Source organism: Cottoperca gobio, chromosome 15 (genome assembly GCF_900634415.1).
Source record: "Cottoperca gobio chromosome 15, fCotGob3.1, whole genome shotgun sequence".
In the NCBI taxonomy this organism is placed as follows: Eukaryota; Metazoa; Chordata; class Actinopteri; order Perciformes; family Bovichtidae; genus Cottoperca; species Cottoperca gobio.
The window spans coordinates 16,566,886-16,594,269 of NC_041369.1; the positions used below are offsets into that span (position 1 = coordinate 16,566,886).

The 27,384-nt window shown below is 39.1% G+C and overlaps 2 protein-coding genes across 3 annotated transcripts; both read right to left on the minus strand.

Annotated features, from left to right (window-relative positions):
* Nucleotides 1–577: 577 nt before the first annotated feature.
* Nucleotides 578–2,469, minus strand: gnrh3 (gonadotropin-releasing hormone 3). Its single transcript, XM_029449859.1, has 4 exons — nucleotides 1,885–2,469; nucleotides 1,551–1,693; nucleotides 1,277–1,357; nucleotides 578–901 (listed from the first exon to the last, which is right to left on the minus strand). The coding sequence occupies exons 2-4, from the start codon at nucleotides 1,686–1,688 to the stop codon at nucleotides 848–850; spliced, it is 273 nt and encodes a 90-aa protein (XP_029305719.1). The 5' UTR covers nucleotides 1,689–1,693; nucleotides 1,885–2,469; the 3' UTR covers nucleotides 578–847.
* Nucleotides 2,470–2,640: 171 nt separating this feature from the next.
* On the minus strand, nucleotides 2,641–26,929 carry LOC115020023 (receptor-type tyrosine-protein phosphatase epsilon-like). 2 transcript variants are annotated; one of them, XM_029449856.1, is made up of 21 exons: nucleotides 26,678–26,929; nucleotides 20,202–20,441; nucleotides 13,955–14,026; nucleotides 13,117–13,213; nucleotides 12,496–12,569; nucleotides 11,919–12,055; nucleotides 11,678–11,768; nucleotides 11,449–11,525; nucleotides 11,332–11,368; nucleotides 11,150–11,247; nucleotides 10,415–10,534; nucleotides 9,207–9,370; nucleotides 7,465–7,600; nucleotides 7,140–7,289; nucleotides 6,626–6,719; nucleotides 6,194–6,270; nucleotides 5,921–6,055; nucleotides 5,551–5,676; nucleotides 5,239–5,390; nucleotides 4,093–4,228; nucleotides 2,641–3,962 (listed from the first exon to the last, which is right to left on the minus strand). In XM_029449856.1, the coding sequence occupies exons 3-21, from the start codon at nucleotides 14,019–14,021 to the stop codon at nucleotides 3,888–3,890; spliced, it is 2,043 nt and encodes a 680-aa protein (XP_029305716.1). In that variant the 5' UTR covers nucleotides 14,022–14,026; nucleotides 20,202–20,441; nucleotides 26,678–26,929; the 3' UTR covers nucleotides 2,641–3,887. The 2 variants fall into 2 exon arrangements, with proteins under 2 accessions (XP_029305716.1, XP_029305717.1); XM_029449857.1 differs by lacking the exons at nucleotides 13,955–14,026; nucleotides 20,202–20,441; nucleotides 26,678–26,929 and adding an exon at nucleotides 12,881–13,023 and having other exon boundaries at nucleotides 13,117–13,154.
* Between the last annotated feature and the right edge of the window lie 455 nt (nucleotides 26,930–27,384).

A 27,384-nucleotide genomic window follows, 5' to 3' on the forward strand; every position in this document is an offset into this window, starting at 1 on the left:
ACGGTGTCAGCACAGTTCATGAATCCTAGCCCCTTATGCACCAGGCGATTAGTATGGTGCTCCGTCTGTGGGGCTTTGCCAGAAAATGAGTTCTCTTTAAAACATATGCCCCCTGCTGATTCTTTTCCTTTCCTGATATGAAATTCCAATTTTTATAATGAACACCAATTTCCTTTACGGAGAGGAGGGGGGGGAAAAAGTTTTTTTTACACTCTTTCTGTTTTGGATGGCGGCAGTTATCCTAAATGATCCTTGCGGAAAGCTGTTGTGGACATCACAAGAAGGAAAATATTTAGATGAATGTCTTTCAGTTGGGGGGGCTAATCAACATTCAGGTAGGAACACAAAAATCAGCTGGTGTAATTTTCCACATCGCATATGCACATGACTGGTGTGGCAGAAAATGGAATTACCAAAACTGTAACAAATTCAATTAAGTCATTGATTTCTAATAAATTGGCTTAATCACCAGCTGTTGTCATGCTAAGATTGTTGTGTCACAAGTTTGTCATGCTTGTCGGTCGTGGCTGCTTTACAAAGGCAATTAAGTCTATTTAAAGGCTTTAAAACGGCATTTAATATTTAAATAGCATCATTTCACTTCTTATGACCAGATCTACAAAGTTAGATTACAATCTCACTGACAAAAAAATATTTGATCGTTTCATCAGATTTCAAAAACTTTATTACAATTTTAAATGAATTTAAATGTTACAGACACACACGTTAATTGATCTGTGCAATATGATTTGTTGAAGTCAGTATCCTTTACTCGGGCGATCCATCACTGGTGTTGATGAAGATGCAAATACAGTCCGTGTTTCTCTTCTCTTTTTTTTGTAGCTCTTCAATTATTAGGGAACCTTCTTTTTCGGTCAAAACGACTGTAATCATCATTAATCTGAAGAGGTTGAAATTAAATCTCAGTTAACGGTTTTCATCTGCCGCTTGAATATTTAATCTAACAAATGTTTCAATCTTCATTTATATATATATATATATATATATATATATATATATATATATATATATATCTATATATATATATATATATGATACCAAACAAGTCGCATTACATCTGCCAACATTTGAAAAGATACAATTAAGCATTGACATGTTCACTCATGCAAAAAGGGAAATATAAAAGCAGTCATTGAGCAGTTTGTATATTGTCAGTGCTGCTTTGGAACACAATGGCACACAGAGGTGTACTGTACATTAATATTGTACAATTGAAGTAGACATTGGTGATAAATTATGTATAATAAGCACTTACTACATTGTATGGTCTAAGTCTCTCTTGGGTCTGGGCACTCGCCTCTTCGGGAAGAGACACCACTCCTCCTGTACCCATCATCTAAGCACAATGAAACCGAGGTTAGAATGAAATCTGAACCCAACAATACATTTACAGCATTTAAAAAAAGAAGAAGAAGAAGAAAGTCAGGCTTAAGCGACCAATTTTATACAAGTATTTCCGTTGGATTATGCTTTAAAGACACCACATTTCCTGAAACTGTACACTCGTCCACATAGAAGAAATCACTCACCCTGATGGTCGCCTCCAGCTCTCCCACACTTCTCTTTCCACCTGGTAGCCATCCATAGGACCAGTGCTGGGACAGGGTGACCTGGACCACCAACGCCAAGAACAACACCTGCACCATCACTCTGCTGCTCGCTTCCATTAGAGCTGCAGAGGAAGCCAAATTTGTAATAAAAACACTAATGTCACACTCTCCTCTCTCACAGATCCACGGCTCGGAGACCAGGCGTTACAAAGCATTGACCAACGTTAGCAAACAGCACTTTAGACAGTAATTATTAGGAGGACCAATTCTAACTTAATAAACATTGAACACACTTCATTGAGGATTGACTCACCTCTGTATTTTCCTTGTTTGCATGTGGTGCATTAGCCAGAGGGGGATTTTTATAGGTGTTGTAGGAGATGATGTAAGGATTATAATCCCCTCTCTGCAGGTGTGACACATTGACTGACTAATGGAACACAAAATACTACTAATGGAGCAGGCTAAGTGCTCCGATATGCTGGCATCACCATGAGGGTTCAAACTGCATGAAATATATATCAGAAACATCATTGCGTTTGTATCGAACGCATCTGTACTGGGGCGGACAAAAAGACAAACATTAAGATGAAATCTGGAATTTCTCTCCATCTATAATTTATTGGAATCAGCTTTTAGCAAACAAATAGTATCCATACAGATTCGAAAGGCAGAAACATCATTGAAACAAGATGCTCGTGCATTTGTGTTTCATCAGCTGAAAGGCCTGACCGCCATCGCCCATGTTTCTTCGTCGTTCAGCGTGGCAATACATTAAAATTGAAGTCAACAATTCAGTTAACATTGGTGATGACTAATGACCACAACAATAATCTATGTACAGTAAATAAACAAAAGGATCAGCGTGTCATGTATAAACCCAAGTACAAACACAGTAGAAAGTTCTTCACCCAAACGTAAGACTTCCGAGCTTACTGTTCTACAAAGAAGCAAGCAGAAGCCTTGCAAAAATATATGCTTTTCATTTTTGCAGCAATGTTGGGTTTTCCTTGTTTAAATATGAAACTAACTACCAGTCAAAATATGTCAAAATGCCTGTGCATGCATATTTTATATTTTGGCTGAGCACTGGTTCTTCATATCAATTCTTTTTTTTTTTTTTACTGCCACAGACGTAGACAAGGTCCAACTGCATCGCTTGTTAACCCTTTCATTTAAACTCAAATGTCTTTTTGTCTTCTCTATTTCTTACACACTCATTTGCAACAACTAAAATTATGGTACATTTTGTTATCCTATAATATTCTGAGAAGTGTTTGTACAAAGAATGAGTTGACGATACATACAGTAGATCACTATTATAAATCAATGCACTTTTAATAATGTGTCTAATATATTAAATTAAACATAAACATCTGGCTTATCTGTATTACAATTGTGTCACTTGGTGACAAGTTTTTTCATGATTAGAACTGTCTTTCTAATCAATATGGCACTGCTTTATGCAAACATGCAAGTGTAAAGTCGGCTTGGTAATGTGTATAAAAATGGATGGATGTGATTGGCTGTAAAACATTTGTAAGAATGATACGTTTGGATAATATTACGTTATTTTCTGCCTGTTCCAATGTGGGCTAATTGCATTTTGCAGCGTCAGGCGCCAATCCACGAAGTAATATTGCCACAGGCAACACAAGAAAGTTGGTGAAGTTAAATAAAATTGCAACAGGCAGCAGCTGTTAAGTTATTCACAGACAGAAGTGAGGTAATTTAAAGCGTCTAACAAACTGTATCTTGATATTTGTGTTTTTGTTTGAGCTCAAAGTAGATCATAAATACGATTCACATATGTCAGACAGGACATCAGTTTAGCAAAAGCAATAATGATTTTCAAACTCACGATTTTCCCCCCGTATAGCAATCAAACAAGACTAATATGATGCACAACTCATTAGTGATGCATTTCAGGCAGTGAGCAATACATACAATATATACAGTATACAATATTTATATAGATTAAGTTGGAATACAATCTTTGAATAGTTATTTTATTGACCCTCACAATGTTGCAGCATCTGCAACATAAAACGTACACATATTCAAGAACCCAACCAAACCATTAATAAACCACTATAATTTATATGTTTTGACACTAGGATACTTGGAGATCAAGCTTTCCTGAACGAGACATACTCTCCTGGAGTACAGATGTTTTCAATTATATTACAGTATGTTACAATTGCTTTTTAGATCTGTAATCAAGTGCAAAATGTAGAAAGAGCTTGCTTTAGAAAACAACATTCAGGAAAAAAAATGCATAAGTTAATTCATCAGAAGCACAGTATGTGACAGGTATTATTTAAAATTGGCGTAGTCTGAGAAAATGTCAACAAAATCCTGAACCACTCTGTAGCAGTAGTCGTATTGCTCCTGGAGGGAAAAGCAGAAGGAGAAGTGTTACCGTGCATATACGTGCAGAAAGGGGTTTCAAACAACACAAATGTGAATAAGCTGACAGATTCTGCACAGAATGTTTGATATTCTCTTGTTTTCCACCTACCACAGTCTGAACCATGTGTGGTCTCTGCATGCGTAAACTCTTGACGGTCTGAAAAACGTCCAGGAGGCCTTCAGCTTTCACCCTCTCCAGAATGTTACTGAGGGCAATGAAGGTACCGGTCCGACCCGCACCAGCGCTGAAACATGAAGGACAAAACTATCAGCAACCACATCACATAATACACACACTGAACGGCCTTGGAAAAAATAGTGAGACTTGCTGCAGAAGAACTACAGATGATTTAGAAATAAAGCTCAGAAGCAGAACAAGAACATTTTAAAATTCTGAAAACTTCTCCAATTCTTAAAAAACAACGCTGCAATGAAACTCTTGTAATCGTAGCAGCACATCCTTTTTATTCCATTTGAATTAAAAAGTTTGCACGAGAAAAGGTGACCTTTGTGTAATAGTCCTAATAATCATCCTCACTTAAAGAGAAGCTAATCCAAACGCTAACACTAATCAGTTTGGAAGCTCAGTGTTTGACAGAGTCAATGTTTACAATGATGGAGAGAGAAAGAAAGAAAGAGAGGGAGAGACGAGGAGCAAGTGCGAGAGTGATGTGTGATTCGGAAGAGAAGTGTAGAGAGACTTTGGGGATTGCAGCGGGTTAGCCCCATTTCCCAGGGGCAGAGAAAAAGCTTTAAAAAGCCCTTCTTAGACAAGTGGTGATGAAGGAATAGAAGAGAGTGATGACACCATTTCCTGTCGTTAGCTCATCTTATCAGATTAATCATAGTGGGAGTCAGAGGAGATTTCACTTTGAGAGGTTTTAATTGACTGTGAATCAGTGGATTGGATCAATCCCACAGGGGTATGCTGCTTTAGAATCACTTCACCTGAAGCTAGGTTCTGATCAAAGCTTTCACAGCTAAGTCTTTATAAGGGATCACATAAGTGGTTTAGGCATAGAACACCAGGTCTACTGAGGCAAAATGTACAATTTATTGTAACAGGCATTTGTAGGAAAGAAAAATGTTTCCGTAAAAATGAAATTCCTTCCAATATTACTCAGGTGATAAAAGTGAAAAAGAAATGGGTTGAATTAAAAGCATGAGTGGACGGAAACATTTTTACGATTTACTGTCAAATTATCATCTGAAGATGTACATTGTGCTGCAGAAATGTCAAAATGAAGTTCCGCACCTGCAGTGCACAATTATGGGACGGTTTCCAGACTGCTGCTGCTGCCTCTGCACAGCGGCAATAATGTCAATCATTCCTCTTCCCTCGGCTGGTATTCCGATCTCAGGCCATCCGTGGAAGTGGAAGTGTCGGATGTGTTGTGACTGCTTTTCCTGGTGAGATGGAGATTTTTCTCAGTTATTTTCACGCGGCAAAAAATGGTAGATGTAATGACATTTCATGAACTTTAAACTGACGGCACAAAAAAGCAAATATGGCAATTTAAAATGTCTATTTTACTGCTTTTAGATGCTATAAGGAAACGTTACGCACTGGTCTGTAGGTGAGCACCATGTCTTTGAGAGTGAAGGTTTCACACTGTGTATCTGCAGTCAGCTCCACAGTATAATCTCCAAATGTTACACTGCCCTCTGATGGCCAATACTGGAAACACTTTTCCTGGTCGGAAAGGTCAGATGGAAATAAAAATTAGGCTTCATTTGACTGATTGATGTCCTATTCTTGATTTTATAGAATCAAAGTGCACCACAAAAACAATGTAAAACTATTCAAAACACACACAGACTGTCAGGGATAAGAAACAAGTCAAATAGGAAAATGAAATAGTGGAATAAAAAAAGGATTGTCTAAATGTGAAACTCTACTTTTCAGGCTGTACTTTTGCAAGAGCACCATACTGTACCTGCTCCCTCTCTTTGAGTTCGGTGAGCATAACGATTGAATGACACCTCCACTCCCACACCATCCTCCAGAAGTCCTCCACTGTGTGAGACAGTGGGCCCTGGGTTGCGATAAAATAGTCCTTCTGCCTGTAGCCCTGGAGGGCAGATCATCCGGTAAACAAGACTTGAGAGTGCAGCAAACATAATATTTTGCATTGTTTGTAAAGGAAACAATGAGCTTTATATATACTTCTATGGGAAATCTATACAGGAGGTTGTGAGGGAGAGCTTACATCAATAAAGGAGGCATTGATGTAGTCGGTGAACTCCTGTCCTCTTTTCACTGAGAGCATTACTCGGTTGAAATCATCTGCAAAAGAAAAAAGGAAAATGAAACTTTCCATAAGTGATTCCTAATAAAATAAAAGTTTGAAGAGGCTGATGGAAAAAATAACAGCTAAGTAAAACTTTAGCTGTGTTATTAAGGCCAAACACGCCAGAGCCTATATCAGTTTTTACTGTAAGGAGTTGTACCCACGCTTTCCTTTCCGACTCTACTGCCAACTTTAAGTCAAGATACAAGCCCTCTTCAAATGCCATTGATCACACAGACATTCTGATTAGCCCGATATCTGTGTACGGCATCTGTGAAATAACCAGCTGCGTGGTACTTTGATGTTTCTTGGATGTGATGTATTATGAAAGAGTATCAGAGTAGTCCGTACATGGAATGATCTGAAGCACACGGTTCTTCTTCATGTTGGCTGGAAGGTTTCCCGTTCTCATGTTCTCCTTCATTATGCGGACGTTGGTCAGTTTCTGTCGAGAGAGAAAAGAGCGGTGGACTGACACGATCAAAACGTTTGTTTTCATCAGCGCAGGGGCTGCACAAAAGCTAATAAATGTGGTAAAATGGATGATATTTAAAACATCATTTGCAACAAGTAAAAACACAGAAGCTGGACAAGAAAAAAGAGGAAGAAGATGCAATAGGGAATCATTCCTTTTAGTGTGTAGACAAAATGAGAATTGTTCACAAAGCTACAGTAAATCCTGTGTGGCAGATAGTGGTGCCTTAAAATGTTTTAGTTGATTCAAAGCATTGTTATTTATGTTACTGCTGCCAAGAGTGGCACTCTGGGCGAGTTTTCCATGAAAACATACCCATGTAGGGCGAAGGGTGATGGGGACGATTCATTACTGACTGAAATGTTCAAGAGTGAGCTTGTTTTATCCTACCCTGAACTCCTCCTCCAGGCCCAGCCTGTCGTGGGGAGCCCTGGTGTTGTGAAGCCTCTGCAGATGGCCCTCCAGAGAGCACACATCTAGCTCTGTGTCTCCATATAGATAGTACTCCAGCAGAGCCTGGTAGATGAAGGAGTACTGCATCTGAGGAGGAAGTCAAGTAGACGAAAAAGGTAGAAGTAGTAGCTTTAGTTTGCCAAACTATTTCCTACTATTTTCGTATATGATAGACGTGGTTGTTTTCCGTGCGACGACTACTAGAGCGGTGAGTTGAGCTGTCAGTCCAAGGTACAACAGGCCGGAGAGGGTCAACACTTACATCTGTCTGGATGAGCTGACAGCGCTGTTCTCGTATTCTGCTCACAGAGCCAAAGACATCCACCCTCTGTTCCATGTGCATCATGTCGATCATGCTGTCAATGACAATGAACGTCCCAGTCCTCCCCACCCCGGCACTGTGGAAACACAAACAAGAAGAAGAAGAAGAAGAAGGCACAAGGTCGTAGTAATGTGTAGCTATGAAAGAAAATGTGTCGGATAAGAACTCTATATCACATTGTATCTATATAGCAATAGAGGAACATCTTATTTTTATTTCTCACACGTTGGACCGAATGTCCTTTTTTTTTTTTTTACAGCCAAAGCTTTTATTAGGGTTTTCGGATATCTGTCGTTGTCACCCTAAATAAAATCCTTAATTTGAATAAAGTGATTCATTGGATGAAAAAATAAATAAAATCCACTTTCTTTAGAGTTTTTTGACGAAGTAAAGAAATATGTTTTGTTTTTTCAATCAATCCTTTTCAGTAAATGTTTACTCTTCGACTTGTTGAAATGTTTGCCAGTCTGAAACAATCCCACCACTCGAATCTAATTCTGCAAATAGTACAATACTAATAACATTAGAGTAGCCTAATATTTATCTGCAAATATGCAGACATAACAGGTTTAAACAGAGTGAATAGAAATGCAAAGACAAAGAAGAAAAAAAAACATTCGAATGTTGATTTAGAATTTGAACGTCAACGCTACGAATGAAGCTTCGAACGATTGCAGCGCGACACACGACACAGAACAATAGACGTGATGTATTAATATAAAATGCTTTTGCTTCCTTGTTATATATTTCTATACTATCCCTGTCTTCTTAACATAGAAGTCAATTGTGGACAGCCACAAGCATGTGTAAAAGTGCTTCACCTCTGAAGCCCAAACACACTCCTAATAGATTTACAAGGGTCATTTCAGCAGACGGCACCGCTGGGAGCTCAGAGCTGGGATTCCACAGCGGGGCGTTGAAGCCTCCTCAATGGACCTCATTCAAGAACAACAGTCCCTCTCCCTGAGCACCTGTTGCAGCAGTTGGTACAATGAGCTGCTGATTTCTTTGGTAAGGCTTTACATTGATTGGACGGACAAACATATGCACATAACACATTCATACATTTTTACCTACAATAAAGTTCACCTCTAACCTTATCAAACGTAAGTTTATGAAACAAAAAAGAATGCTTAACTTTAATCTTTTATTCTGAGAATATTCTGACATACACTCTGTAGAAGGTTTTAAGAATTGGTGATTTTTTTCACATACCAAATTATAGTTTTGCTCTTCCGAGTTATTGCAAAACAGTTTATTCATCATTCGAAAAGTGTTTTCTCGTCCATTGAATGAACTTTATTTATTTTAAAATACTTACTTCTTTGTATCTATTATACAGATCCCTTAGATCATGAAGTAAAGGTCTCCTCATTATAGTCCTACTCTCTGGAATTTAAACCATATTTTAATATTTTATTTCAAATGTGTGGTTAACGGGTAAAACTCTTATTTTAGAATCATTTTTTAAAATCATATAATAATACCTTCTTATCTTATTCCCTTTTTATTATTATACCGTATTATCTTGTATGTTTTTTTCTTATATGTTTTTGTCATGTATGAGCTTGGCCTGTTTTTTATTATTTTTTATTATTATGGAATGTACAATATAAATAAACTTGATTGATTGATGGATATTATATCTCCTTTTCTGGCTTCGATTAAACTAAACATTTTACCTGCAGTGCACAACAATGGGTCCGGCATACGACGGATTGACCGCCTTGACCTTCTTGAGGAATTTCAGCATGCCGATGGGCGAGAATGGCACACCGAAGTCTGGCCAGCTGGTGAAGTGGAGCTGTGTGACCAGCCGCGGAGCTCGGAGACCGTCGCTGCCCTGCTGTGAAGCACAGACACACATACCTGTGCATGACAAATGTTCACTGTGGAGACAAACACTGTTACCTAATGGAAAAAAACCCTCAAATTAACTGAAACATTTGTCTTTTTCTTTTTTTTTGTCCTTTTGCTGCTTGTGAAAGAATATAATTATTAAACATGTGTACTGGTTTGCCTCCGCCTCGCTCTCGTGCCTCATGAATGCTCTCTCAAGAGAGCATAACTTCATTCTCTTGAACACTTGGTTGCTCTGTGTTCACAGAGCCGAATGTAAAAGCACTCAAGTCTGCCAGCTTGTGCTGCAGCGCTACAGCACAGTCACAGTTTTCACAGAGTCAGAGAGGATATCTGCACTGCTCTGGCTTCAAATGGAAAAGGAAAACAAAGTGAATTTTGGAATCTGAGGGCTTCTCTGAGATGGCACCAAACTCGGCAATGAAAGACACAGGAAGAGAAATACAGATACTGTACGTGAAAGAAGCTCTAAAGATGAGGCATTTGTACAGTGTTTACTGTATGTTAAATACACCTACATATTGATAATGTCATGCTGTGTCTATAACATATATCCTTTAATATTCTTTAATGGGTTTTCATTCTGGTTTTCATTTATTTATTATATTTTGCATCCTATTATAGTTTACTAAAATGTCTCCATGGGGAACATTACTTTTTACACCACCTCAATGCAGCTTTGTTTCATGTTTAATTTTTAATAAGAATCCAGCTATTATGATTATATGTTTTTATAGCAATTAAGGACTATATTAAGAACGGAATTGAAAAAGCACACGATTACTTTTAGAGCATGTGTATGTCTAAATAAAAGCATCATTTACCTTAATCTTAGGTTGTTTTTTTAAGTATAAATATGTCCTGCTGTACAGTATAATTACATATTTGCTGATGTGCTGTGAAGTAAGTCAAAGTCTATGCTGCAAAATGAGAACCCGTTGTTTGCTTTAAAATGATACACGCTTGTAAAAAAGATGAGTTTACAAATGCATCCCTCTTTAATATCTTCAGATTCACATATTTTACTTACATATTGGACACAAAACTTTCTAATGGTGTAGTCCACCAGAACAGTGAAGTCCTCCATCGCCACCCTGATGTTCCCGTACATCCAGCAGCCTTTTTCTGGCCAATACTGATAACATTTGTCCTGTTAAGAGAATCACAACAATAAAGAGGTTCGTCTCCTTGAACCAGAAGACACATTTAAAGAACACAAAACAGTATTATCACTGTAACCGTACACGTCGAATGGTTGTAGAGTAGCATGTGTTGTGTATATCATACGTGTACGTATAGAAGCGTGTGTTTGACGTGTGTTTCGCAATCCAATCCAAAAGGCAATCACAGGGACTTTGTGCGACTCTGTCAGTCAATAAGATCTTCACGCTGACGTTTCAACTCATTAACTACAATCTCAGACTAATTATCATGAAGCCTCTTAGGATCTTATCAACAATTATTCCGTCATTGATCCCCAATGCCTCCATTCTGCCCTATCAAACCTGCAGTTGAGCTCTCAATTGATCATCCCTTTGAGGCTAAAGTTAATGCGATACTAAGTAATCTGCTGGGTGACACTTTGTATAGATTCTCAGTTGGGAAAGGGGTCAAATAAATTATGCCCATGACTTTGGGTCATGAGAATACAAAAGGGTTTCATTAATGGTGCATTGGAGCCATATAGATTGCATAGGTTCAATACAACACAGCCTACTTAACTTGAGAAGAATGCAGTGCAGAGGGAGAATACTTTAATACAAACCTCTTTTCTTTCTTTCAGATTTGTCAGCATTACTATAGTTGTAGTTTTCTGTTCCCAAATCATCCGCCAGAAGTCGGCCAATGTCTCAGGCTTTGGGCCTGAAGCAGAATCAAGAAAAGTATAAAACAATACTAAACAAAACTACTTTCATGTGCAGAATTACTTAAAATACTCAAATGTACCTTGTGCTGCAATGAATTTGTTCTTCTCTTTAAAACCCTGTGTGAAAAAACTCAGTATTATTGAACATTTTGTATCCAATCATCCGCATTAAAAGCTTATTTGCAACTAATACTCACATCTATGTAAGATGCATTGATGTAGTCTGAACACAGATGTCCATCAACATGACTTAACAACACTCTTGAATGATCGTCTGAGGAAGAGAGAAGAAAACAGATCCCGTAAATAAAGTTGCTTCCTATTTTTCATTCAGCCCACATCACCTCATGATTTAGAGATCAATACAACTGCAAGTCTAAAGGTTACATTAATATTGTGTGCTGCAGAATATAGATCCTCACTCACATGGTAAAATGTTTGGGTATCTGTTTTTCTCTCTGTTGTGCTCTCTGCTCGCCTCCTCAAAGGACCCGTGGTGGTAGTAACACGGCAGTGACTGTAGAGAAAGAACCCCCAATACTCATGAGATAAAAAATAAGGCCACGGGTAGACAGCCTACCAACATAACATTTTATTACTACTCTCTGGATTTGTTCTATGCTTGCAGGACAAAGATCTTAGTCAGACCACACAAACTCGTGCTTACATTGAACTCCTCTCTGAAGAGCTTGCCGTCGTCTGCAGAGCGTATCCGGTACTCCTCCTCCAGCGAGTCCAGAGGGATGGGGAAGTACCTCTTGGATGGCGAGGGAGATCTGGGAAGGAGGACCACTGTCTGCTCTCCTGTGTTTAAAGGAATATATAGCGGTCAGACTGCTAATGTTTCCCAATAGAGAACATTACCAGCTCTCATAGCACCTGCAAAAACAAGCCTGATGGTCATTAAGATTTCCTACTTTTGTGGGTACATGACAGAAATGATTTCTTGAGTCATAAACATGGTGCTGCTGCTGCTGCTACACGGAACTGCCTTTACTCAGAATTTGGCCTTTCCGTTAATTTATTTACTTTCTACTTGAAGTGAAAGTTTATATGGCTCCCTACGTGCTGGGAAAGCGAAGAGCCTTCCAAAACCTTTCCAGCTTTCTTGGATTTCAGATCGTAAAACTTTCCTAGTCTATAAAGAATGTAAACCTACACTTAAAATAAAAAGGAATAAAAAGAAAAAGGCTGTATTATATTTTCATGCACTGGTTGTTATATTGAGTGCAACACAATGTTACCTTGTTCCTCCAAGAAGCCATTTGGAATCTTTTTGTCCACCGAGGTAACTAGAGCTTTCCTGTGGTTTTTGAACCTTAATGACAAAGAGAGAGAGAGAGAGAGAGAGAGAGAGAGAGAGAGAGAGAGAGAGAGAGAGAGAGAGAGAGAGAAAGAAGCAGAGAAAGCAAAAGCATCAGAGACGATAAAGGGCAGATATGTGTAATAAGAAAGCAAAAATAAGCTAACGCCGATCTCTAGAACAGAGCTGTTCAGCACATGAAGTAAGCAAACAACAAATACCAAAACAAATATCAACCATCTCAGAGAGGCAAAGCTGTTCCTCCTCATGTCGTCGTCAGGAAAAGGAGGTCTGAGCCGGCTGGTCAATGAATGAGTGTCACTGACCTGACCTGACCCGACTGTTGTTGTTTTCTGTCCGACTTGAGGTGCAGCTGTTTACCCATAAGCCCCTGCTCACCGCCTATTTCAAAGCCACCCCCTTTCCGATGCTCTGACCCGACACACTCACTCTCATGCTAACACACATGCTGAAAGGGACAGAGAGAGACACAAGAGAAAGCAGAGATTCACTCACAGACAAATAGAGTAAGTTGTGGATGTGTGTGTGCAGGTTTATTCACCTCAGACAATAGATTGTCAGCAGGACTACGACGATAAGAAGCAGGGATATGACCAGTGTCGAGGGCAGCACATGAGCACCCTGGTGGGTGGGGTTTTCTGGATAGAACACACAGTCATCATAATAGATTCAAACTAATTGATGTTCAAGTTAATAATTTGATGTTTTGGGAAATACACATGATTGTTTGCTTGCGTCCATTTAATACAAAGCATATTAGTTTGTGAGCTTTAGAGGTGCTGGTAGGCTGATTTTCTACCTTTGGACACAGTGAGGCTGGCTGTCTCCCCTGTTTCCAATGTTTGTGAATAACTAGCTGCTCAAATCCAAATTCAACTAAAATTCAAAAACACTTTGTTTGTCCCCAGAGGGCAATTTGTGGTGACACGCAGAGTAACACAATATAAGACACATTAATCATTAGTTTCATCCACTGCATTGCAAGAAAGCGAATAAATGTATTTCCCAAAACTATTCCTTTAAAGCAAGATGTAACTTGTGCTGAATGGTGACCACCTGTATCGCCACATGTGATGGGATATCAGTACATTTTAAAATGTAGTATAACAGCAGCACAAGTAGAGAAGAGTCACAAAGTCACTAAACTGACTTAATAACATCCGCTGCACATTAGCTACTGAAGCAGCCCAAGTAAGGCTGGAGCAGCAACACCCTGTGTGCATTAAAGTGAGTGGGGGAGGGATATAATGCTAATAAATTCATCTTTGCACGTGCATGCAGAACAATTTGTTATTTCATCTTTTAAAAGTTAAATAGTCTCGCTTTCCATAGGTTGTATGATTGGTAAAATAAAAATACAAAATCATTCCTACAATTACCTGCAGTTTGGTTCTCATGGGATGAATTATTCACAGCAATAGAGATCCCAATCAGAAACAACACCATTGTCACTGTGGATAAGAAAAAACACAAGTCATTCAACCTTGTAATTCTTCACGTGTTCCACTAGAAGGCGCCAAATCAATATGAAATGAATGTGCAGCCTGGTGAAGCATGCAGAGGGCAGAGAGGAGAGCTCAGCTTTGATGAGGCTTGAGAGTGATGTCTGTCTCTCTGCTGAGCAGTTAAAGTCCTTGTGGGAAATCTGCTTGCAGTCTTGTCCTGCCAGGCTGACTTGAAAGAGCAATATTCAGACATCAAACCAAGAGAGGAGGCTTTAACCCTCAGGTGACAGTAACCATATCCCCGGTGGACCTGGCGGATTTGACACTTGAGTTGAGCTCAACGTAGTATTTGTTAGAAGCCATCTCATTTTGCTGTGTTGTCTTTGATGTACAGCACTGTGCAGCATGGAAAAGCAACCTGCGTGGTGACAATAAGACGCTGTTACTCAATGTAGTAGCTGTTTAAAATACAGAGGGACAAACTGTAAGAGAGATTTATTTCCCTCCCAGAGGAATAGTGATATTGATGAACAGGCTTAAACAGAGTGTAAAGAATTAGCATATTTATATATGGTTGTTCTCTCTTTTACTGCAGCTTCTCCCTTTTCTCTATCTCTATCACACTCTCTCTTTACCTCCCTCTGCAGTCAACCATCATTTCATTCCCACATTCCCTTTTGCTTTATTTGCTAGAAGCCATTAGAATGTATTTTGCGCAGAGCTCCGTGAGTGTCTTTCCAAAAAAGGAAAAGAATATGTCAAGTTCCTCACGACTACACCCAAATCTGACACATTATCCTAGTGTCTTATTATCTCCAAAATGTAACGGCCAATTTCTCCAAGCTCAAATCCATTTTCCTCTTTTCTCCCATGTCCTCCAAATGAGAGGGGTAAGAAATCACAGAATAAATTGGGTGAATGGGGCAAATCTGCCTAAATGGCTTTGATGGAATAAATGAGAGACGCAAGAATTCAGTGTCCTAATTTATCCTCTGTTTCAAGTCCCCTTCTCGTTATAGAGTCCACAAGACTGGATGGAATAATTCATTGTGTCAATTTAGTTATTCTAGAAATGGGTCATCTAGGGGCCTAATTTGTGATGTTTGAGAGAATTTCTTCCACATAACCCTGGGGGGCTTCCTATAACTATATGTCCCAAAGCTTTTGTAGAAAACGGAGCCACATAATAACGCTCTAACAATGTGCTCAAAACAACATTTATGCTGCAACTTATAAAATATTATTGGACAACAAATTAGAGGCACTGTGTGTTCACAGTCTCTCTCTGCAGTAATGCCCAGTACAACACACAGGATGCTGACAGGCGCACACACACGTACATTTGCACACCATGTAATCAGGGTTGCACCAGCTGAACAAAACTCCTCCAATTTCCTGTATTTAATGTTCACAGTGCAGTCATATGCCTATTTTTTACACTAATAATCATTGTACAAACACATCAAATTCCCCTTACACCCATGTAATGTCCCAGAATCCTAACTGTGTGCAACACACACTCACACACACACACACACAGACACACACAATGTATGCATGCCTGCACATACGTCCCACAGCCAAAGGCTATGTGTTGCATATGTGCCGCACTCTGTTGGAGGAGCCAATTCTCTCCCCAGTGTTAACAAGCTGACAGTGTCGGCACCTGTTCCCCACTCTACCCCACTGGGCAAGTCACATTCGCTCACACAGACCCATCCTACAGCTCTATGCTGCAAGGCATGCTGTGTGTATGGGTCACTGCACAGGGTCGCTGCATATCTGTCATCTCCTGGCAGCTACAGTATATACAGCGTATAGTCAAGCCAGGAAATGAAAGAACAGAAGGGAAACGTAAAAAAAAACGTGTCAAATGCACTGTCACTTTAAATTACTCCATTGCATGAAACAATGATAACTCAGATCTAAATTGAATATGTTCCTGTAAAAAATATAATAGAATTGAGTCCTATGTGATGAGACAGCATGTATTGCAGTGTGGCCCTCGGGCCAACAGAGGGAATTGATAACACAACTTATTAGTATATCAAGCAGAGGAAGAAATAATAGACATCGTATTGCATGAGAAGGCACTGTACTGTAACCGTCACTTGTTAGTTTATTTTTGGAATGTGCTTATTGTGAGTCACTTTACACAATAATGTTTATAATTTAATGCCATTTTAAAAGTGATAAACTACATATTTCACTTTTTTTGAGTTGGGATTTTGTGTTGTTGACAAAAAGCTCGAAGCTTTAAGTAAAAAAAAAGGTTCTGAAAAGGTCTTCAGTGTCCTACATTCAAGGCTTATATTGATTATGAACACAATCTTCAGCTCAGCCTCAGAAGAACTCAAATTGTTTGTGTTGTTTTCGGTGAGAAATCAGCAAAGTCATGGTGACTGACATAACATGACTTGAACTGTTGTCTCTTTATTAAAACATAATTTCTATGATAATTTAGGTCATATATTTCTTACCTTTTTTTTTTTTTTAATCTGCACTTATCTTCATAAAACGTGCCATGACTCATTATGGCAAAGTATTCATTATTGCTCATGCCATTTACTATACACTATTTATAAATCTTAATTAGCATATGACATCATCTGACCCTCATATGAGAGGGTATTTGCTAGAGACCCTTTTTTTTTTAATCAAGGAAAGAAATGCTTTGGTATAATTGGCCTCGCCATCCCCACCAGCTATTTCATCATTCATTCCAGAGCCCTGCTTTATTGTGTGTTTAATGAAATACTAACAGCAAGGTTATAACTTCAACCTCCTGCACCTGCTTGACATAAATGATAGCGGGGACTTAAATTATACTGCATCAGTTGAGTTGGGAGTGCAGAAGGAAATCATCCCACCCATGCATGATGCAATACTAACGCTCAAAATGCATCACATGCCGGTTGAACCTTGAGGGTAATGTTAATATTTTGAGCACGAATATGCATTATTCAACATTGATCCGCTTTGTGAGCAGAGACGAGATGAAGATCAGCACATGACTGTGCATTCAATGTGAGACAGCAACTTAAAAAAACTTAACAGAAACTTAAAAGACCCTCCGTGGAAAATAAAACCGTGACAGTAACAGTAACAGTTTACTGTACATCGCTCCAATTCCAAGACTCACAGAAGCCTGAAATGTGCCCGAAAGTGAATCTGTTCCACTTCACTTCACCAAACCTGAAAATGAGACTCATAGAAAATAGACATCAGAAATAGAAACACCATGTCTTTTCCTTTTGACTGACCTGCAGCCTGTTCACTCATGTTTAGCATTAATTCAAACCAAAATGTGCTGGGGAAGGTGATATATTATCAATTTCCAACCAGAAACATACAAATATGACTAAACCAGGTCAGAGATGTTCCTCATGCTGCTTTTAACAAGACTGTACTTACAGATTTAACCTCACAGGTGTGACCAGAAGTGAGAAAATGTGTTTCTGCAAACGTTTATGCAGAATTATAAATACTTCAAACATAATCATATGACTCCAAGCTGACCTCCTGGCCTTAGTTAAAGACCTCGTGTTAATAATGAATTATATGCACACTGATCTGAGAACAACACATGAAGGAAAGCTTGCTCTCTATATATAGTATAGAGCAAGTTTCTAATTTTCTCAAATGCATACCTTAAAGAGTAAAATGTCTGGAATTCAAATCAATTTTAGAGCTCTTAAATATGTTATCGGATGCTGATAGATCCACTGGTATCTTGATCCTGAAATTGTACAACTCAAGACCTTTATTCTTCGTCTTTTTGGCTGCAAAAGCTCACGCCAACAACGACAGAGAGCGTGCTGTACCCAGCATGCCGTTCGCCAGTGTAACAGTTACTATTGTATTATACAGTACATACAGACTCCTTCCATCTTAGTTCGATGTGCTGTCACTGTGCGCCGGTTACACAGCCATGTATTTTGTGGGTAATCTATTTTAGCTTCACAGCGTGGAATCTCAATGAGTAGCTCGCTCAGCAATCCTTCTTTACATCTTTTCCCAAAAAAGCATATGAATAAAACATGGAAAATGCAATGTTTACAAGTTTACTGACAAACTGCAATGAGGTGCCAATGGGAACCAGCTGGCAATTATTACGGTCACTTTTAAAGGTAGTCATTGAATCTGCAAATTAGAGAAAAAGTCAAAACACAGCCAACCATGCATGTTTGACATTAGTACTTGGCACTATTAAATGGCACCAGTGCTTTGCTTTTAATAATACTAATGTATGCTTTATTAATCCCGCAGGGGGAAATTCTATTTTTTTATGTTCTACATATACAGTAGGCCTATGTGCTCTGTTGTGTCATTTCATTTAAACTGTACTGTAATCCCTACCTACTTAGATCGGCTTTTACATTCACAACCTATCCATTATCTATACCTGCTGCTTAGGGTTATGTGAGCATGTAGTCTATCCCAGCATGCACTGGGCAGCAGGCTGTGTACACCCTTGGACAGCTCTCTAGTCAAAGGAAAATGGGTTTTATATTGTACAGTTATGAGTTAATAAAGGGACGACATTGAGCCATAAACAAAGCCAACAGTTGATTTCTAAATCTTCTAACTCTATAAATACTGTTTGTCGTAAATGTGGGTAAAATGACCTTCCGTGCACTTCCATTTACTGCAGAGTTTAACATGACGATCAGCACGGTGCAATAAAACAAGACTAACAGTCCACAGCCACACTAGGGCTACATTCAGGCACAGCAGTGATTTTAGTTAAATGCTAATGGTCAGCATGCTAATATGCTCACAATGACAATGTGTACATGCTGGTATAATTTACAGTTTAATGTGTTCCCTTTTAGCTTAGCATTATAGCATGCTAAGGTTAAAACTAAGCAGAAGTTACAGCTGAGGTTTTATTTTGCAGATATCTGATCATAATCGTATTTGGACAAATTAAGATTTTTGACCTAAAAATGTCTGTAACAAGTTTCAAGGCGATGAATCCAATAGTTATAGAGATATTTCAATCTGGACCAATGTGGTGAATCGACCGACAGACAGACCAACATTGCCGTTCCTAACACTTCACCAAATGATGCACCATTGTATCGCCACACCACGGTCCAACATTACATGTTGACTGAATGGTATTCAACACAGTACTGTCGGCACTGGGGTAGGCGGCATGATATGTCAACACATAGGAGCCTCACTGACCTGACCCTGCTAAAAGCTTACAACAATTTGAATCTCCATTGCCTTGAAAAATGCATGATTTCTAAATTATTCATTGTGTTCCATCAGTGACACAGTGCAGAGGACATTTATGGATATTTGCCAGATTTAATGCTTATTGAACTATGATTTCTGATCTTTAACCATAGGAGCGATATTTTGAAGTTTGCATGACTACACATTCCTAGTGAGACATACAGAACACGGTTAAACAAATATGGACAACATTTGTAATGCGAGATACAAGTTTGCGTTCAATTAAATTAAAGGTAAATCAGGCTCTGTCTCAAACAATAACAAAATATATCAAATAGATATCCGAACATGTCTCAAGATTCTTCACAAATCAATACAGCCTCAAAAAACAGATCCACATTTTGTGCTTGGCACAGAATAGATGCCATGTCTTGTACACAAAAAAGATAAAAGATTGTTCTTTTGTTTCCAGGGAGAGAAGGAACAAAGACAGAGCAACAAAAAAAAGAAGAATACCAGAAACAGCCATTGTCAAGTGCCAAGGAAAAGGATGGGACGATAGCACAAACACATGTCAATACAGTGTGGCAGCAGAGAGGAGAGAAAGATGAGAGAAGAGATGAGACGAGAAGAGAAGAGTTGGATCTGGACGAGATTCTGGGTTCAGAGATAACACACATAATGGAAGACATCCTTAGTACACAGAGGCAGTAAAAAAAAAAGGATGAAGCTCTAAGTCGCTGCTACATCTTCAAATGCAGTTCATAGGGAGGCTTTGCAACATGGCTGCCTTTTAAAATACACCTCACAAAAACATCGTATTGCAACACTTCCTATCAAAACGACATTACACCTAACACTGGGCAAAAGAATCAATCTAGACAGGAGACACTGTAATAATTAGATTATCTCCTATAAATGGATTGAATTTCAATTGATTCCCTGAAACTTAATTAACCCGCTCTGTGGTCAGATGGCTTAATAAAAGACTTACACTTCCAAGCAAAGCCAGTGTGATCTGGTATCAGTTGACCCGTCAGTCCATAGCAGCCCTGTGATCCCACTTCCTTTCTTGGTTGGACTTAGTGAGGTTTCCTACCCTCAGTCCTTCTCCTACTCACATCCTCTCTGGGATATCGATGACTGGATGAAGAGATGACTGAGGTCGATGGCAGGGCCTGAGGTCGTACCGAGAGCTTTAGATTGGGATCAAGCCCCAGGGGATCATGGGAACCTGGAAAATGAAGCAGAAGCGGTAGTTAGAAATGTAGAAAAGCAAAGTTATTCTTCATATTATATTCTCAAGCAGTAACAGAGGCGGGTTTTTTGTGACTCAATATTTGAGGCTGACTTAAAGAACAAACAAAAATAACCTTGAAATGTATGAATACACAACAAAAGAGAAGTGGAATGAGTGGGCGTCTTTGCACAGTATGTCTGAGAGAATGACGATGCACTGCATTTAATAAACTGGGTGTGAATGTGTAACTGTACATTCCCAATTTAAGACGACGACCTCTGTTGCTGAACTAGCTGAACCAAGCTATTTATCTCCAACCATGCAAATCTAATTTTCCCAAACAGTACACCACTTGCTTCTAACAATATAATTGTATTAAATCACCTTCAGATGTATTAACAGTAACGGTGTTCACAAACAATGTAGCCCAATTAAAGCTACGACTGCAACGTGAATGTGACTAGAACAAGATTCGAAATATGTCACTATTTACACAAAGACTTGACTGTGGTGTTATTCTATCGCCTCGCTTGAGTCTGAAAAGAAAGCATGCCCCTCTTGCCCCCTCACTCCTACTCTCCCAGAGTCCCACTGCCCACAGGTGTGAGACACAAAGCCACATTGTTAACACTTGGCCGCTGTGACGCAGAGGAGCTGAAAGCAGAGAAGAAGAGGTGAATTAGTCACTCGACCCAGCAGGACGAGCCCACTCAGTCTGAGTCTGGGTGAAGAAGATGAATGAACAAGGTATTAAAAACACCTCTTTTCCACCGTACTGAAGGAGCTGAGCTCAACTTTTCCAAATGTGGCAAAGTCTTTGGCATTTGAACATAAACATGTTTAATGAGCTCTTGAACTTCTATAAAGTTGGAGGACTTACAGGAAACGGGTTTCAGTGTTTCTCCATTGTTAGAAACACAGCCAGGTTGTGAGAATAGGTGACTTAGCTTGACACAGTTTTGGTACCACTCAAGCTGGCAACATCTAGTCAGAATACATGTCTATAGTTAATATGTTGATGTGATGAGTGGCAGCTGTAATCAGCTCATTCATTTACCCACCCACCACATTTCTTTTTTACTTTTAACACCAGTGCATCTTCTTTTAGGCTAGATTTATGGACTTTTATTAATGTTTTCCTAAACTGTGTTAGATATCATTTTTAAATGAGACATTCTTAGCTTTTATTAAAGTCCAGTTGTGAGTCTGTTTGACAAATAACAGAAACTTTATGTCAATTATTGTCTGAATTGTTGTGCTTTAACACTGTGGGAAAAAAAAGTAATCATTACCAATATTATCCAATTGTGTGTGGTGATTTTGGTGGTTTAATTAGATGAAAATATTCTGAAGAAAATGTTAAATTGTTATTTTATCTTTGCCTTCAAATAGGCAGTTCAAACCTTTAGTCCTTCAGTGCTGATAAGCAACAACAAAAGCCAAATAAGTGAAACATTTTAGGCAGTCTGTTTCCTGCTCTTGCCTGTGATTTACATCAGATCATAGATATTCATCCACATCACACTTACAAAAACAAAAGGTCCAAATGAATGCAGTAGAGTTATCCTGACTCTCAGTCCCTAGTGTGGGCCAGGGTCCAAAAACACTGGATCTTGCACCTCACAAAATGTAATTCAAGTGCGTCTTTTAGAGTCCCTGCCTGATTTACACCATAAAAAACTCCCCAACCAATCAAAGATTACTTAAGTGATGTAATCTCGGTAATTCTACCAGACTTGTCAAAGCTCCTCCTGAACCACAGAAGTCCTTATATAACTATGTTCAGAGGCTGTGTAGCTCTCATTGTGATGAGTAAGTTGACATTGACATGTGAAATGAATCAAGGTTTCCTTCAAGGTAACGTGTCTCAAGCATGATAACGTACGGCTCCAATTTCTCTGATTCATACAGCAGAGGAATAAGATACTCTCCAGTGCATTTATTCTATATGTGGAACTACTAAATGTACAGATGACACAACAAGATCACGCTGAAAACATATAATAAGGAAACGCCACAGCTCATGTGACCTTTGACCTGACCCGCAAACATTAATCGTGTTACTGAATCGGTCAATCAAAAATAAATCACAGAGTAACCGGGCAGAAATTGCGGCGTTCTTTGGATCTGAGCACATTTCCGCTCCCACATTGAACTCCCTGCTAGTTGTTATACAGCGGTTTTAACTAAAGTTTAGTTACCAAGCAGTGGTACGAGAATTTGAATAATAGATACAATAGGTAATGTGCTACACTGAAGTAATAATATGCTTTGAAGACTTAGGCAAAGCTTTTTGCAATGTTAATGTATTATTATTAATGTTAAAAATGATGGGCTAAATGATAATAGGCATAAAGAATTTATATAATATGCTAAGTTATTCAAACTGTATTTCACGAGGCCATCTTCATCTTTTCAGACGGTGTATTGTTCTGCTTTCAGCCTCGCACATTGAATCCAAAGAAGAGGGAGACATGCTCACGGCATAAGATTACTGCAGGCACAAGCGCTTCCTTTCTGTGCCACTCTGCCCATTGACTAAGAGGGGAAACATGCAGGCTATTAAAGTTTTATGAGAGTGCAGTCATCACCCAGCACTCTGTGGTTCAATCATTAATTCATACCAAAACAGGCAACACTAAGTACTGTAGCTAAGCGCGGCTGTGAGGTAAAATTGTCTCTTTTGATTACATAATAAAGAAAGAAATATCACCATTGTTGCCTTTTATTATTATTATTTTAATTGTGATTTGCATGGTCCAAATATTTGAAATCCGTGCCTATATCTGATGGGTGCTATTCACACAGCCGACATTTTCAATCCAATGAATATTTCTATTCATGCTATTCACACGATTCCTTTCTGACACATCAATCCAATATTGATGGCTCCTACCCCAGAGGCGCATGTGGTTTCCTGAAATGAAGAATCCTCGGTTTTATATATATAAAGGGATAAACTACTGTAGGTTTTCAGAGAGCACGGATGCATGCTGTAACCTTCATTCATGGTGCTCAACGTGGAGAGCAAGCCGAGACAGTGTTGTGTCAGTCAAGTGTGAAAATTCTATTTCACACTCGTGCACAAGTTCAGATTGTGGTGACTGAGTATCTGTATATTTGTAAATTCAATCTGCGAGGTTTGTTTTGATTTCATAACATGTCTTCTTTCAGACTAGTGCACAGAAAGCATACGAAATACACATTTAGGTGTTTATTTTACTACTCTTTGTTTGTTTACGTCTGTGGAGTATTTCTAAATTCACCAAAAGCTAGCATTAGATAATGCCTCATTTGCATTTTTAACATTTCTTAAGGTCTGGTGTGGAAGTTTCATGGGGTTATCTTTAAGTTAAAACGGTCCACTCAATGTGACAGAGCATGTCAGAGCCTGAGCCTCGAACACCCACGCTTAGAAATAAGGGGCTATTACCGAGGGAATTAGCTGAGGAATATTATTTGTACGCCTGCATATCAGATGATGAGAACAGTAATCTCCAGCCTCAAGTTTGAGGACTCTAAAAATGACACTTCTGGGACACAGGATAGGTGAAGATAGGGACACGATTGCAGCTCAGCCGAGGGAAACACGCTTGTTCCTTTCACTAGAGTCCAGTATGAGTGGATCGAAAATGTAAAAACTGTGAATCAAGCAAACAGTGGTACAAGAAGTCCAATCAAGACTATTACGTACTTGATATAAACACATGATTATGTGTAATATTTTAAACATAAGTCGGACCCTTCAGCTGCATTCTCTGACTCCTTCATACCGAATGAAACAGCTCTTTGTCACTTTCTTCCTCTCTCCATCAGACAGAGTTACAACACGAGCACTTCCTCTTATCACGGCAAGTTACACCACAAGTCATGGTTTACTTATGAAACACTGGCTTCTAAATAGATGATGTGGATTAACAAAGCATGATAAACAAGACTTTAGTCAGAGGTTAAACGCTAACAAGAAATGCAGTTGTGGAAGGTTTTTTTTTTTAATAACATGTATGGATGTAGTGCCCGAAAAACAGAGCAGAGCTTCCCTGGCCGACATCAAGTTGCATACAAAAGGAACACAGCAAAACAGCCTTTTATCTTAATCAAGACTGCAGAGAGAGTGAGAGTGCAGTCCAATCAAAAACTATTGCAGTGTTTTGCACACGTGTATACGGTCTCTCTCATCTCAGACTCAGTGCACACATGCAGACATTCAATAGAATTGTAGAATCAGTAGAAATGGAGACAGAAAGCAGACAAAGAAAGCAACAGAGACAAAAGTCAGACAATTCAGATCAGAAGATTATGAAAGATAATCACTCAGGCACCTAATGAAAAATGTATATTTCTTAATTAACCTCTGATTAGCCCACATGACCTAAAGTGCAAGCCACAATAAAAGAGGGTAATCAACAAAGTCAAATGTTAAAATATTAATCAGTTTGGAGACTTGATTTCCCAGAGCGTACAAATCCTCTCTGGCTTAAATATTTCTGCACAAAGCATAAACCCAGCAAAACAACTTAATCTGTGAAAAAATCTTTAAAACAAACCAATAAAAACTTCAAGTGCATTCAAAACTGATGGTGAATAGGGAGAGGTGTGACAAAAACTTTTTAAAATAGAAAAATGGCTATGAGTCACACTGACCTATACATACAATGTCTTCAGTCTCAACCTTTAAAGCTGTCACACAGCCATGGATTTTACATGTTGGTTATCTTCCACCTCCGCACCCTCATCTGCCCCCATTACTCTGTTTCCATTCTTCTTTCAGCCCAGGTGTTCAACACTAATCTCGTACCTGATGACACCAGTGAAGCATTGAATTAAGTTTTATGACCGTCATCTGATAGCGCATCTATGGAAACCTCCGAATTATCCCTAAAGCAAGGCAAGTGTATCATGTTGACTCAACAATGACTCATTTCTTTCTACACAGGGCTGTTGGCATATCAATGTCATGCATTCATTCATACTCACAGCTACGCTAAATCAGGCCATTGTGGATGAATTTAACACATTAGCATCATTCTCACCTTAGGATATTGAAAAGTCATCATCAAGAAATGAATTTATGAAATGAAATTAGCATGTGGCTAACTATAGCTCATGTATTCCCATGGTGAAACAGATGTGGGCCATGTAGCCCAATATTGAGACCACAGATGAAGAATCTGAGGAAATTCTAAAATTAACATCAGCTTTTATTAGGCCATTTAATTAGAGATGGAACGGAAGGTGAATTTATTGTGAATGAGGTTATGGCAAATGAGGGACATTTATAATTCATTTGTGAACACATGGCATTTGCACCAGTTTCCCATAATGCAACAATTATGACAGCTCATTGTCCCATTATTACCATACTATGATCAGAGTCTGTGCTAACCAATGACAGCTATAACAAAATAAATTATTCCTGTCATTGAACTGTGTGTTCATGGGTCAGTCAGTTTCATTAAGTGCCACAATGAAAATGGAACAAATATGGGAGACTACTAGAATATGTGGAAAGGGTTGTGTATTTTATTTTGAAACCAAAGATTTGACCTGAATATGCCCTTGCTTCAAAATAAAATGAACTGGCACATTATCATTCTCTCAGGTGATACCAACAAACAACCTAAATTGTGTAAGCTACAGCATCCAGTATGAATGTTAAGTAGTACAGGCCTGTCTACATGTGTACTACGTGTACTTGCCCCCTTGCGTTTTATGTCTAGACCGGTGAGGATGCTGCATATCGAATGCACCCTTCCCCTATAAAAGTCTGGTCGCAATTTCGATATGAAATCAACAATTTCCCAAATGTACTCTACAGTTTATGTAAAAACAATTATTGGTAGAAGAGAACATAATCACATGGGGCTTCCTGGTGGTCGCAGGGCGTGAGGATTTGCTCCACTAACCCATATTTACTATAGTTCATGTTGTCTGTGTTGAGGAATGGCAGCGAATCATATCATGTCCAATCCCTGTGGCCTGCATGCTGTTTACGCCTCTCTGGAGATTTAAGCTAAAGCATTTTCTGCTTTTAGCGTAACGCAGTGTGGTCCAATTATGATAGAGATGCATAGAGGCTAATACATCCCTGCTACACTCACTACCGGAGAGAGGTTTAAAAAACGAGGCTGGGTAATATAACCGGCAGAAAACAGTCGGTGTTTACGCATATATACGCAAATGGTAAAAGTAGCCCGGCTGCTTTTCAGTGCTGTATTTTCCCCTCTTACCGTGGTACTCTGCGGTGACCTCGCCTCACACGGCACAGCGGCTGATGATGTCGGCTTGTGTCTTTCCTGCACCGACGCCTGCCTCTTGTGTTATGTCCTTTGGAGGAAAACACAAAACACATGAAGTTGTCGAATCATCTAACCGGAGACGAATAACGCGTTTATGTTCCCCTGATGATCATGTTTTCAGCAGATCTCTCCGAGGATGCGCTTCCCCCCCCCCGCCTGCCTGCCTGCCTGCCTGCCTGAGCTGAGCCGTGTTATGGCAGCCAGAGACTGGAGAGTGGAGACCCTCCCCCGGGCGCAAAGCAGTGTATCAGGTGGACACTCAGCATCCCTCACATTCCTGCATCACTGGACTATAAAGGGCAGGCTTGTTCATAAAAAGGCTCAGTTTGTGCTTATTTCTCCTCCATTGTGATAGTTTTAAAGGTTGACATTTTAGCATGTGGCGTTTATTCAATAGGCCTAACATTCATGTAGTGTTCCTATGGAATGCACATTACGCATTCACATTGACCTTATCAAACTTTATGGTATGTTTTCATTTCAGCGTCATATGATGTTAAGAACTTGCATGTCCTGTGGCATATTCTTTGACACACAGACTTTTGTTTGTGTATTTTTCTCTATTTCTATTAGTCGACTAGAGAAAGTAGACCTTTTTTAGTGCTTTAGGGTCAGTACATTACAAAATCACACAGAAG

Excerpts from the sequence above, each read along its gene's own strand:
- gnrh3 (XM_029449859.1), bottom strand. The coding sequence starts at position 1,688 with ATGGAAGCGAGCAGCAGAGTGATGGTGCAGGTGTTGTTCTTGGCGTTG. Across the intron at positions 1,358-1,550 it reads AGCTGGAGGCGACCATCAGG|ATGATGGGTACAGGAGGAGT; the intron begins GTGAGTGATTTC and ends CATTGTGCTTAG. Across the intron at positions 902-1,276 it reads GACTTAGACCATACAATGTA|ATTAATGATGATTACAGTCG; the intron begins GTAAGTGCTTAT and ends CAACCTCTTCAG.
- LOC115020023 (XM_029449856.1), bottom strand. The coding sequence starts at position 14,021 with ATGGTGTTGTTTCTGATTGGGATCTCTATTGCTGTGAATAATTCATCC. Across the intron at positions 6,271-6,625 it reads TGTGCTTCAGATCATTCCAT|ATGATTTCAACCGAGTAATG; the intron begins GTACGGACTACT and ends TTTCTTTTGCAG. Across the intron at positions 4,229-5,238 it reads CCCATAATTGTGCACTGCAG|CGCTGGTGCGGGTCGGACCG; the intron begins GTGCGGAACTTC and ends TTCATGTTTCAG.